Source organism: Acinonyx jubatus, chromosome B3 (genome assembly GCF_027475565.1).
Source record: "Acinonyx jubatus isolate Ajub_Pintada_27869175 chromosome B3, VMU_Ajub_asm_v1.0, whole genome shotgun sequence".
Classification (NCBI taxonomy): domain Eukaryota; kingdom Metazoa; phylum Chordata; class Mammalia; order Carnivora; family Felidae; genus Acinonyx; species Acinonyx jubatus.
Genome location: NC_069386.1, coordinates 115,998,611 through 116,010,874, shown reverse-complemented (window position 1 = coordinate 116,010,874; position 12,264 = coordinate 115,998,611). Strand labels below are relative to the sequence as shown.

Here is a 12,264-nt window from a genome sequence, read left to right as displayed (position 1 = left end):
TTTGTTGGCCTTCATTTTTAGAGTATCTGCAAAATTCTAAAGTTTTCTTACCCAAAGTAGTTGGCAAAGACCCTCTTTTCTCTGTCTGTCCATTGAGAATTTTTAAAACTTAGATCTTTTCTAAAATAAGTTCCCAAAATGTACACGATCTAAATTCAGGATAGACTCCTACAATCATGTGGGAATACATATAAAGGAAGAAAAAAATTTTGAGGTTCAGTTAATATCCAAAAATTAAAAACCAAACATCAACGAATCTTTTTAAACCAAACTCAGAATCCAGGAAGGTTATCTAACAGTTTTTTTTCAGGTGTTCTGATGCAGTCATTTTTTACACACATCAGCACCCTGAAAACTAAATGTACAAAGTTACGCAGTATTTGTTGACTCAATGTTGGCCAGTTCCTCAAGGACAAATGACTGTCTCAGTAAACTATAAACCTGAGGGGGAAGAAACCGCCTGACATCAGGTCACATGGTAACCATTCAGATATAAAGAACATAAAATTTGTGACAGTGAGAAAGATGTCATAATTTTTGATAAAAGCAAAACTCTTAACCATTCTTGAATGAAATTCAAGAATCAGATGTTAGCATTTGATTTAATGTAAGAATACAATGAATCGCTTCATTTGATTTATATTACTTAAAAGAAATTTAATTTTGTGTTTTAGCTAAATGAATGTATTTAAGACTCCTTTATGACCAAATTTTATATTTTCATCAACATACTTGAGTGTCCAGAACTATAAGAAAAAGTAGAAAAACAATGTGATGCCCTAGGAAGATTCCATGTACCAATTTTAAAAAGCAGCCAAAATCAGTGATCCCGTATCAGTGATGGCACTAAACAGTAGCAATTTAATGAACAGGATGTTTGTTGGATACTAGGAAAAATTTCACCTACACTCTACAACTGAAGGGGTCTAGAGTTATTTGAAGCTTTTAAAGAACATTTGTACTATTTCTGTGTGTGTATTTCATACACTGATTTACTCACCCTTCAGAAGAGAGAAGATAAAAAGTGCATGTCTTCCACTTCCTCGCCCCCTAATCCCAACAGTTTGGTATATACCGTTGTATTCTTCTAAATAGCTTTCTATACACAAACTAACATATAATTATTTGTGTTTTTCTGCAAACAGTATAATCATACTATATTGTTACGTGCATTTCTACTTCATTATCATTAATATCTCTTCATATCAGTTCACAAAGTTCTATCCCAACCTTTATAATGCAGTAAACTACCATAATACAGGTATACAATAATTATTCAATCAACAAGGATGATTGGCTCCACATTTTGCCTCTTACAAATAACATTGAACATTCCTAGACATACTGGATATATAAATCTATGCACCTGTGCAAATAATTTTATAACACAGCTTAGTACTGTATGCATCTACACTTTACCTCCAAATCATCCTCCAAAACTAACGTACAAATTTATATCCTCACCACCAATACATGGGTATGTATGCCCTTTCCTCAGATCCTCAACATCACTGGAGTAAATCAGTGTTTAAATTATAACAGTCTCATAGGTAAAAAATACTCTCATTTCAATATGTATTTCCTTAATCACTAATGAGTTTGAGTATCTTTTTACCTGTTTATTAGACTTTTCTTTAAAACAGTCTTAGATAAGCATGTCCTTCAGGCTCACAGCTGTTCTTCCTCAGTGTTGACTTAATAAGTTAGGATAATACAGGATTATTTAGGATAATTCTATAAAATCTAAACTTCCATTTCAGAAAACACAGTACACTTAAAATATTTACAAAGCTTTACAGGTAAAACAAATTCCTACAATTTCATACACTTAGAAAATAAGGTACTGGAAAATGCTTTAAAATCTTAAGCATCAGCATAAATTAAAAAGGAAAAATGGAACTAATTTAATATTATAAATGTGTTGAATTTTTAATCTTTTTGTAATACTTTTTGCCCAAAAATAAAAACAAACATTCTACAGGAGGGGGCAGAAGTGTATCTCCTTTCAAAAGAGGGCTACTGTCCTACTTACAGAAGCTCTTCTATTATCATTATAATACTCTATCTCAGCACTTTCTTAGGAGGGCAGTTGGTATTAATACCTGTTGAATAAATAAATTAGTGAATGAATCAGTAAACAAATTTATTAACAAGCTCCCATGTGCCAATTTCTATGCTAGCAATGACCCAGTGTCTAGCCTCACAATGTTTTTACAAAGACCGGAGCATGAATTTATTGCCAAGTATTAAGCTGTAACCATTTTTTTAAAACCCTTTATGTTCTTGGTGTTTCAACTGTATTTCGTGGCTCTTAAATGTATACTTCATTCTGTAAGAATAACCAGATTATATGTTTTATGCTAACGTACGCATTCTATTCACTTCTAATTTTTGTTACATGTCCCTTTCATTTAAAACCATCCAAAACTTGCTTATTCATAGGTGAAACTTCAAAGGTAAAGAAAGGTATCTTATAAGATAATGGTCCCTCCTATGGTCAGAAAACAAACAATTCTGATGATCACTGACCAATATTAATGTTCACTTTAAACACCCTAAAGTGAGAGTATCAACCACTTTTTTCAACATAAACTTTTATGTTTTGGCATGTGTGAAAATGACTAAGAATACTTTTATAACCGTAAGCAAAGCTGATCAGTTTTTACCTACAGTTGATAAATTGTAATATTCTCATAATAAATTATATGGAGATTCAAAGTTGGTAGGTACACTGTCAACAATAGCCGAAGTATGGAAAAAGCCCAAATGTCCATCGATGGATGAATGGGTAAAGAAGATATACTATACATATACAATGGAGTATTACTCCAACAATCACAAAGAATGAAATCCTGCCATTTGCAACTATGTGGATGGAACTAGAGGGTATTATGCTAAGCAAAATTAGCCAGAGAAAGACAAATATCAAATGACTTCACTCATATGAGGACTTTAAGACACAAATGAACACAAGGAAAGGGAAGGAAAGCAAAAATAATATAAAAACAGGGAGGGGGAAAAAACATTGAGACTCTTAAACATGGAGAACAAACAGAGGGTTACTGGAGGGGTTGTGGGAGGGAGGATGGGCTAAATGGGTAAGGGGCATTAAGGAATCTCCTGAAATCATTGTTACACTATATGCTAACTTGGATGTAAGTTAAAAAAATAAAATAACAACAACAAAAAGTTGGTAGGTACGTTGTAGAATAAAGTAGGGAAAAGAACATGGGAACACTTTACTTTAAATATGGTGGTTGGGCCTCACAAAGAAGATAGGCAAACTGAACGAAGACTCCAAAGAGGCCAAGACAGGAAGCCTCATATATGGAGGCAACAGCCTTCCAAGCAAAGAAAACAGCAAATATAGGAGCCTGAGGTGATCATGCAGTGTTTTGTGGGAGGAAAAACAAGGCCAACAGCTGGAGCAGAGTACTTGAGGAAAGCAAAGATAAATGCCAAGTATTACTTGGGGGAGCGGGCTCACAGAATGTAGTACTTAGTAGGCCACTGCAACGGTTTTGATTTTTACTCTGAGACGGAAAACATTTGAAAGGCTTTTGACCTGACTTACACTTTAAATGCGTCACTGGCCACTGTGTTAGTAAGACTGGCATTTTAATAGCGTCACTGGCCACTGTGCTAATGAGACTGGAGAACAAGTGGAGATGCAAAGGACTACTATAATAATACAGACAGGAGAGGGTGGTCTGGAATAGGTGGTGAAAGTGTTAGATTCTGGATGTACGTATTTCAAGTGTAGCCAATTGCTGAGGGATCACACAAGGAGTTTAAGAAAAAGAGAGTTGCAAAGGTTATTTTATTAGCACTGAAATGATTTAGGTAACATTTACAAAATACTTGTATTTTTCACTTTCACTCTGGAGGGCTTCACTTTTAGAAGGCTCAAAGCATTTTTTTTTTTAGTAAGATTTTATTTTTAAGCAATGTCTACACCCAACGTGGGGCTCACACTCACAACCCCGAGATTAAGAGCCACATGCTCTTCCCACTGAGCCAGCCAAGCGCCCCTAGAAGGCTCAAAGCATTTTTACCGGCTCAGTATGAAACCTTATAGCCCAAAGTAACAAAATGAGCACCTATCATGCAAGTATTCCCTATCTTTAGTGCCTACTTTAGTGTGGCAGTGGTCATACAGATTTATTACGCATTTGTCAAAATTCACTGAAATTAAATGGGTGCATTTTATTGTATGTAAATTTTATCTCAATAAATCTAGTTTCCTCTGTCCAAAAAAAAAAACTTTAAATAACATGTACCCCTACCACTCAACATACGCGTGCATTCTGCTTTTCTTTTTTTCACTTTTTCCTCTTTATGTTTTTTTTTCTCCTTATGCTGTTAAATCACTCCTTTTCTCACACCATTTACTGCTAATAACCATTCCTCCATTGCAGATTTATCCCAATAGAAAAAATATTTCACCCAGAATAGATTTACTGGCTAACCCCATCCAGACCCGGTGTGCCAAATTTCTAAATGGTAAGAGGCAAATGAACCAACAGATTCTCCTGAACAAATACTTATACAACTCATTCATTCAACAAATATCTAGCTCCAATTGTGTGTCAGATTCTTTTCTAAACATTATTTTCCTACAGTTACACTGCCAGTCCAGTAGCTCTTCATTGAATATAAGTGATCAATACTGTAGCGTGTATTGTTCCCTGCTCTGCTTACAGCCTACAAGATACAATGGACTGACATACCTGTCCCAGCCTAAGGAAAGCAAGCCCCTCAAAACCGCATCTCAAACTGAATTTCTACAGAAGTGGAGTCTTTGGGAACTATTCCTAGGAAAGAGTATTCCATATCCAAAGAAGAATAGGAAATGCTTGATTAACAAAATGTTTCTTTTGCAGGAAAGCTTTTCAGAGGTATGAAAATACTCGTGTTTTAAGTCTCCAAAAAGGGACGTGATCTTTTTCTTAGCTTTCCACTTTGCGGTTTTACCATTTTCAATGATTAAAAAGCGATACTATTTACAGAGAAAAATTAGTGGTAGTCTGGAGCTGAGGTGGGAACAGGGAGTGACTTGCAAAGCGGAAAGAAGGATCCTTTTGGGGGTAACAGTCACACAACTCTGAACACTTACTAAAAATCATCAAATTGCACATTACAACAAGTGTATTTTATGTATCAATTACACCTTAGTAAAGTTGCTTTAAAAAAAAAAGCAATATCAATTCAGAACAAGTTCAGGCTAAATCCAATTAAGACCTGTAAATTAGATAATATTGAATCAATATTAATTTCCTGATTTTGTTCACTGTACTGCTATTAAATATGAAAATACCCTTATTCTAAGAAATATACACTTAAGTATTTAAGGGCTAAAGGACACCTCATCTGTGGCTTACTAGCAAAACATTTCAGAAGAAAACTATGAAGAAAAAGAGGAGAGGATAAAGTAAATTTGTGAAATGTTATCATTTGGGGAATCTGGGTGAAAAGCTATTTAAGAATTCTTTCTACTATTCTTGCAACTTTTTTGAAGTTTGAAATTGTGCTGATTAAGTTCTAAAAAGCAGTATCAGTAATTCTGGTGGTGTAAATGTTATGTTCTTTTTATTTTCTGAAGTTTCAAAATTTTTTTAAAAAGCAAGAGAAAAGCTATTCAAAAACTTTAAGGGATAATCAATCGAAATCCTCTTAGGAATGGCAGTGGTAATTGTCAGAAAAGACTATCAAGAGGTTCAACAAAATACACAGAATGTTTTTGTAAGACGTTAAAAGATTTGATGACTACTTCTGCTTCCAAAGTTACAAAATAGTCAATACAATTTTTCTTTAAATCGTATATAAATGAAAAAACTATATAGCTAATCAGTGACCCAAGAAGTTACTTGAAAATCCCAAACTAATATCGGGTCTGAAGTAATTACCAATATTAAAATGAACTCATTTTATTTTAATAACAGATTTAAAGCCTTAACACAGTAAAATAAAAAGATACCAAACCACAAAAAAAAAAAAAAAAAAAAAAAAAACACCTTGGCCCAAACTATTATTAACATATAGTGCCTATATGCAACATTGGGACAATGAAAACATTTTCTTACTAGAAATGTTTTGGAATCAAACATTCAAACATACATACATACATACATACATACAGGATAAACCATATTTTGGAGACCAGAAATGGGAATCCGGTAACTCCAAGAAGAATTATTATTTAATAAAAGTATTAACTAACATTTTATTTACTTCTGTTTACAAAAGCCTTCAACACACATTATCTCACTGAATCTCCCAAATTACCTGGTGTAGATATATCATTGTCCTTTTACAGATGAAGAAGCTATTTTGTCCATGGAAACACAATAAGTGAGTGGGGACTCCAAGGTCCCCACTATCCTGAAATTACCAATCCAAAGGCTGTTTTCACTGTATCACAATGCCTCTTTCTAGTAATAACATACCAAGAAGAAACTTTTTATTAAGGGTTAACTTTGATTTTATTTAGAAAAGTCTATTCAGAGTACATTGGACGAAACGTTAAGAGTCAGGATCAGGCTCTTGTACTTCACTGAAATCTCTTAAATAACAGTATCAGTTAATGCAAACTAAACACTATGTGACTTAGACATCGCACTAAGGATTTTACATACTTTTTCTCAATTAATCCCTAATAACAATAACCTATGAAGTGGATACTTTTATAATCCTCAATTTACAGATGAAGAAAAACCAAAGCTTCAAGAAAAGTTAGATTGATTAGAATAGTACAGTATCTGCTTGAATCATGAGGACCAACTGAATGTCTTTCAAGGCCCCTGAATGTTTTTGGAAAGCTTTTAAAAATCAAAGTTCCCAAGACCATATAAAAATTGTTTATACTCCACTGCCAACTACCTAATTCACAGTACTTCATACTAGAGCAGTCTGGTACAAGAGAAGTCCAATCTCTTCCCTCCTTTTGGTCTGCTCCTCTCTGCCCAGGATCAAAATGGCTTTTCCATGGCAATATAAATATCCACATTACATAACTTCAAAATAATCTTCGTACTCCTAGATCTACTTCGAAAAACGTATTTAAAAAGTACTGAAGACCAAAGAAGAGTAAGAAAGAAGTAACACATTTTAATGTGGAGCTTGGTCATCGCCTAGAATGAATGGGGATATAGTTTACTGCAACCTCCAAAGGAGGAAGGGGGCAGGACCACAATACTCATCACAATCTTAGACAAGCAAACCAAGAGGGTGCCAAAAAAGGTGGGCATTAGCTGAATCCGGAGTGGGTGTGGGGGAGTGCACTCGGTGGAGGGCTCTGGATGACCAAAGAGGAAGGGAAAGAAATCCGTTGGTGGCCGGCACCTCGCTAAAACGGGTGGCTGCTCTCTGGCTTGTGGGCAAAGCCTGGGGCAAGAGTGTCCTAGGCCCAGAAAATCTACAGTAAGGTTCCCCAGGCTCGGGTTAGAAAGGGACCTCAGGGAAGGGCTCCCCAGGGGCAGACCGATCGTTTTGTGGCAAACGTGGAGCCCAGAAAAGGCCCAGGCGATCCACTCAGTGACGGGCCGTGGGAGGAAAAGAGAAAGTGGGCGACAATGCAAGGAGGAAAGCTCTGGCAGTAGGTCCCGGCCTCCACGGGTTCCTGCTGGGCCCACTGGTTTTCGAGGCCTTAGAGAAGTGAAGAAACCCAAGCCTCGTGCCAGCCCCCTCCCCCACCCCAACCCCTCTTCACCCCCAATCCCACCCCGGCCCTTTCGCACCCTCCCTGGTTTCCCCTGCTCCCGGTCTCCCGGGTCTCCCGGTTCCCACACGCGTTCAGAGGCGTGGACTCACCGCCGCTGAGAAAACAGTACGGTCTTCGCGGCCTTCCGGGCTCCAGGTTACGAGTGGGCTCCACCGGTTCGAGGTTTCTGCGCACCGCTCGCCGGGAGACTGGTTCCGAAGCGCCTACTCGCACAGGCCGCAAACACAGCCGCGCTGCGCGGGGAGCTTCTGGAGGTCTTCCTCTTGCCCGGCATGCACTGCGGCCAGGCCGACTGAAGAGGAGAATCATAGAGAAGAACGTGTATAGATAGTCTTCTCTTTGGCTCTGAATCACCACGCAGCGGCCAATAACCATAGAGAAGGAGAGCCTGGTGGGGACTAGAAAGGCTCGAACTGTAAATTACGACCCACCCTGCCATTTTTGATTGGAGCTGATTGAATCTTATGACTACGAGACGCCATCTTGAGGTCAAGGTTCCGCTGCGCGGGGCGCTGGGGTTGTTAGATTCTCACTTTTTGTAGTTTGTGTTTCCGGGCGTACAGGCTTGTTTTGTGGCTCGTTGAGGTGGGATGGACTGCTAACGGGGCTTCACCTAGCACGTTAGTGCGAACTCCCAAATGCTAACTTTCCCCTGGAAAACAGCTATTCTTGATACCAAGAAATAACTGCCAGAGGGCGTGGTGTGTTGTTTTTTTTTTTAAGTGCACGCGCACACCCCTTGTGCTCACTAGTAGAGCCAAAGAGGGGGCTAAAGATACTTGAAATACCTAAAATAGCCTGTAAGAACTTTGAACACAACTTTCATTCTGTAATGCAAAGGTGCTGAAAAGAAATTCACTTATTAATGGAAATGAAACTAAATTAATGCAACTAAGTGAAACTAGTCATAAATGATTCTTCAATTTATGCCCTTTACGGTCAATATCTTTTTACAGGCCTTTGTTTCCCAACTCTTCTCAGGCTTATCATTTATTGGACATAAAGTTGTTGGCTCCCTGAGTGTTGGAAGGTAAATGCAAGTAAGATTTTATCCTTGTTTGGGAAGAGCCACAAACAACCTCAGATGATAGACTGACCACTGTGTGTAAAACTGAAACACACTCCCTTTCTTTATCTGCTTTTCCTATTGGATTTTACTCTACAGCATTTATCACCACTTACTAACTTTATATTTTTCTTATTTATTTTCTGGTTTGTCTTCCCCTACCCCATCATAATATAAACTTAAGGAGTACAGGGATTGTTTTGTTCACTGCTGTGTCCCAGTGCCCAGTGCCTAAGACAAGGTTTGGCATATAGCAAATGCTCAATAAATATTTGTTGAATGAAAGAAAGGATTATACATTAAAAATAAAAAGAAAAAATGATTATACATGAGTACCAACAGAACCTAAAATGCAATGGGAACACTAACGGGAAAGGCTATATAACATTACTACCATTTGTAAAATTTACATCCATCTGTATTTCCACTCATTAGATTTTCTTAATGTTAGTAGGGCTAATAATATCTATTCCCCAGGGGTGCCTGGGTAGCTCACTGGGTTAGGCCTCTGACTTGATCTCGGCTTAGGTTATGATCACACAGTTCATGACATCAAGGCCCAAGTCTGGCTCTGCATGGTCAGCAGGGAGCCTGCTTGGGATTCTTATTCTTCCTCTCTCTCTGCCCCTCTCCTCCTCTTTCTGCTCCTCCCATCTGCCCACCTTGTGTTTGTGCCCTTGGTCTCTCTCCCTCTCTCAAAAATAAATACTGGGGTGCCTGGGAGGCTCAGTTGGTTAAGTGGCCAACTTTTGATTTCGGCTCAGGTCATGATCTCACAGTTCATGAGTTTGAGCCCTGCGTCAGGGTCTGCGCTCGCTGCACAGAGCCTGCTTCAGATCCTTTGTCTCCCTCTTTCTGGCCCTCTCCCACTTGCGCTTTCTCTCTCAAAAATAAATAAATGTTAAAAATTTTTTTAAATAAAAATAAACACTAAAAAACTTTTTTAAAATATCTATTCCCCAGAGCTGTTGCAAGGATTAAATTAACTAATGCATGTGAAAGTGCTTTTTTCAGTGACGTGCTAGTCAAACGCTAGTTACATTTCGCAAATAAAAGCGAATTGTTGGGGCATCTGGGTGGCTCAGTCAGTTGGGCATCAAATTCCTGACTTCGGCTCAGGTCATGATCTCTGGGTTCATGAGCTTGAGCCCCTCGTCGGTCTCTGTGCTGACAGCGCAGAGCCTGCTTGGGATTTTCTCAGTCTCTCTCTCTCTCTCTCTCTGTCTCTCTCTCTCTCTCTCTCTCTCTCTCTCTCTCTCTCACACACACACACACACACACAATAAATAAACTTTAAAAAAAAATGAATTGTCCTTTTTTTTTACAACTACAGGCATGAACAGAAATGCTTTCAGGTTATTCTATATCCCTTTGTTTTGCTAGAACCATTTTATACAAATTCCTGTATTACTTTATGATAAAATAAAACCTTAGAGAGTTGTCTCCACCAAGTTTGCCAACTTTTTTGTAGCAGACATTTGTTGCTTATATTGACCTGGCAGCCGTTCCCCTGCCTTTTGGTAATGACACTCCAAATTTCTTACAAGAAACCATCCTTCCACTACTCTAGATCTTTGTAGTTTGGATGTAACATCCCAACCTTAAAGCACAGGGATAAAGTTGCAACCCAATCAGAGCCTGGTAATTGAGTATTTCTGTTGTACCAGGCACTATTTTAAGCACCTTGCAAGTATCAACAACTTTAAACTTCACAGCAACCCACTGACGTAGGAACCATTGTGGTACAGGTGAAGAAACCAAGGCTTGGAGAGGTAAAATAAGTTGTCCAAAGTTCTAAGAACAGTAAGTGATGGAGGTGCCTGGGTGGCTTAGTTGCTGAAGCATCTGACTCTTTATCTCATCTCAGGTCTTGATCTCAGGGTCATGAGTTTAAGCCCTGAGCTGGTCTCTGTTCTTGGCATGAAGCCTACTTCAAACACAAAACAATACCAGTTAAGTGATGGAGCTGATCTGGTTCCTGAGTCCATGGTCTCAACCATCACATTATGCTGCTTCATCTAGCAGGAATAATGCTAAAAGGGGCTGGGGGAGGGGACTCTATCTTTTTTACTTAACTTAAATCTGGGAGGATTTCACCTTAGAACTAGTGGGGGTAAGAATGAAACAATCACAGAAGGAAGCGGAGTTAAGAGAAGGTGAGAGATTTTTGACAATATCATTCGAGAACATAGATTCAGCCATTCTTGAAACCATGATGCTTCTAGGCTTCTCAGTGTGGAAGCCAATAGATTCCTTTTCCAAAATCAGTTTGAATGGAGTTTTCTATCCCCTCAACAGAAAGCGCCCTAAACAATTCACTTGTATGTCACTTGTAGAGAATAGGTCAGGCCATTCACCTGCAATAACAGGCCTCCCCCTCCTGAGAAGTTTTTCCTCATAGGCCCTCACTGAGGAAAATGACTGGAGATAATTAATTCGGATATTGATGACCACATTATGTGCATTCTGACCCTATTCCTATGGCCACAGCTGGTCAGCAACATAGCCTGTGACTTTTGAGAGAAACATTGTTTAGTTGGCCCACACATATCCTCCCAAGAATTTAAACCAGAGATGCAGAGGAGTCAATTAACTGACAGCAAAAGGGAAATGTAGTTAGTTATAGGTGATAACATAGGTGAATCATATGAAAAACAGAAAGTCACTAGAATAGGCACCTTTGTGCCCTAGATTGAGAGGAGGAAATTTTTGGAATTCTTGTCAAGCACCTGAGCTGTCATCAGAACTGCTGGATTTAAAGCAATATCCTGCTGACTATCTAATCTCCCAAAAGCCCAGCCATGTAGCTTCAGTCCCTGCGTCATCGTTCAGGACATATCCCACTGTATGATAGTCCGTTTCTCGTATATTAGACACCGAGTTCTTTCAAGGAAGGGAGCACGTGTTTATTCACCTTTAAATGGGCAAGCTAGACACACAATATTCAAAATATTAGTGTTTTTTTTTTAAATCACAGCATATCTTTAAAATGTAGCAAAATGGGGATGCCGTGGGTGTCTCGGTTAAATGTCTGACTTCAGTTTAAGTCATAATCTCACAGTCTGTGGGGGTGGTGCCCTGCATCAGGCTCTGTGCTGACAGCTCAGAGCCGGGAGCCTTCTTTGGATTCTGTGTCTCCATCTCTCTCTCTCTCTCTCTCTCTCTCTCTCTCTGTCTCTGCCGAGGGGCAGCCCCACGTGTGCTGGCTCTCAAACTAGATAAGCTTAACTGACTGAGCCACCCAGGTGCCCCACAAAAGGCAATTTTCCATGGACTATGCTTTGGGCTATAAAGAAGAGATGATCACGTATCCTTGAAAAATGGATGGCTTGTTAAAATGTTATGATGGAAACATGCAAAGTATTGGTAGTAGCACTTACCCTAGCCAGAAGATCAGAAGTCAGGAAAGGCTTCCAGGAGGAAGTATAAGCCTGAGCTACATTTTGACCGGTGCTGTAAAGGGAGGACAAATGTTGAA

General features: G+C 38.8%; 1 protein-coding gene across 2 annotated transcripts in view; it reads right to left on the bottom strand.

The window, feature by feature from the left end:
• Positions 1-8,002, bottom strand: part of RBM25 (RNA binding motif protein 25) — a 59,947-nt gene extending 51,945 nt beyond the window's left edge. Inside the window, exon 1 of one of the 2 annotated variants that reach the window (XM_027066088.2) lies at positions 7,810-8,002. Coding sequence is in view for 1 of the 2 variants with exons in the window: in XM_015071687.3 (XP_014927173.2) it covers positions 52-93 (42 nt within the window). In the remaining variant the exon portion in view is untranslated. Of the gene's footprint in view, positions 1-51; positions 544-7,809 lie in introns of those variants that run through there. The other variant, XM_015071687.3, reaches the window with a different exon arrangement.
• Positions 8,003-12,264: the final 4,262 nt, after the last annotated feature.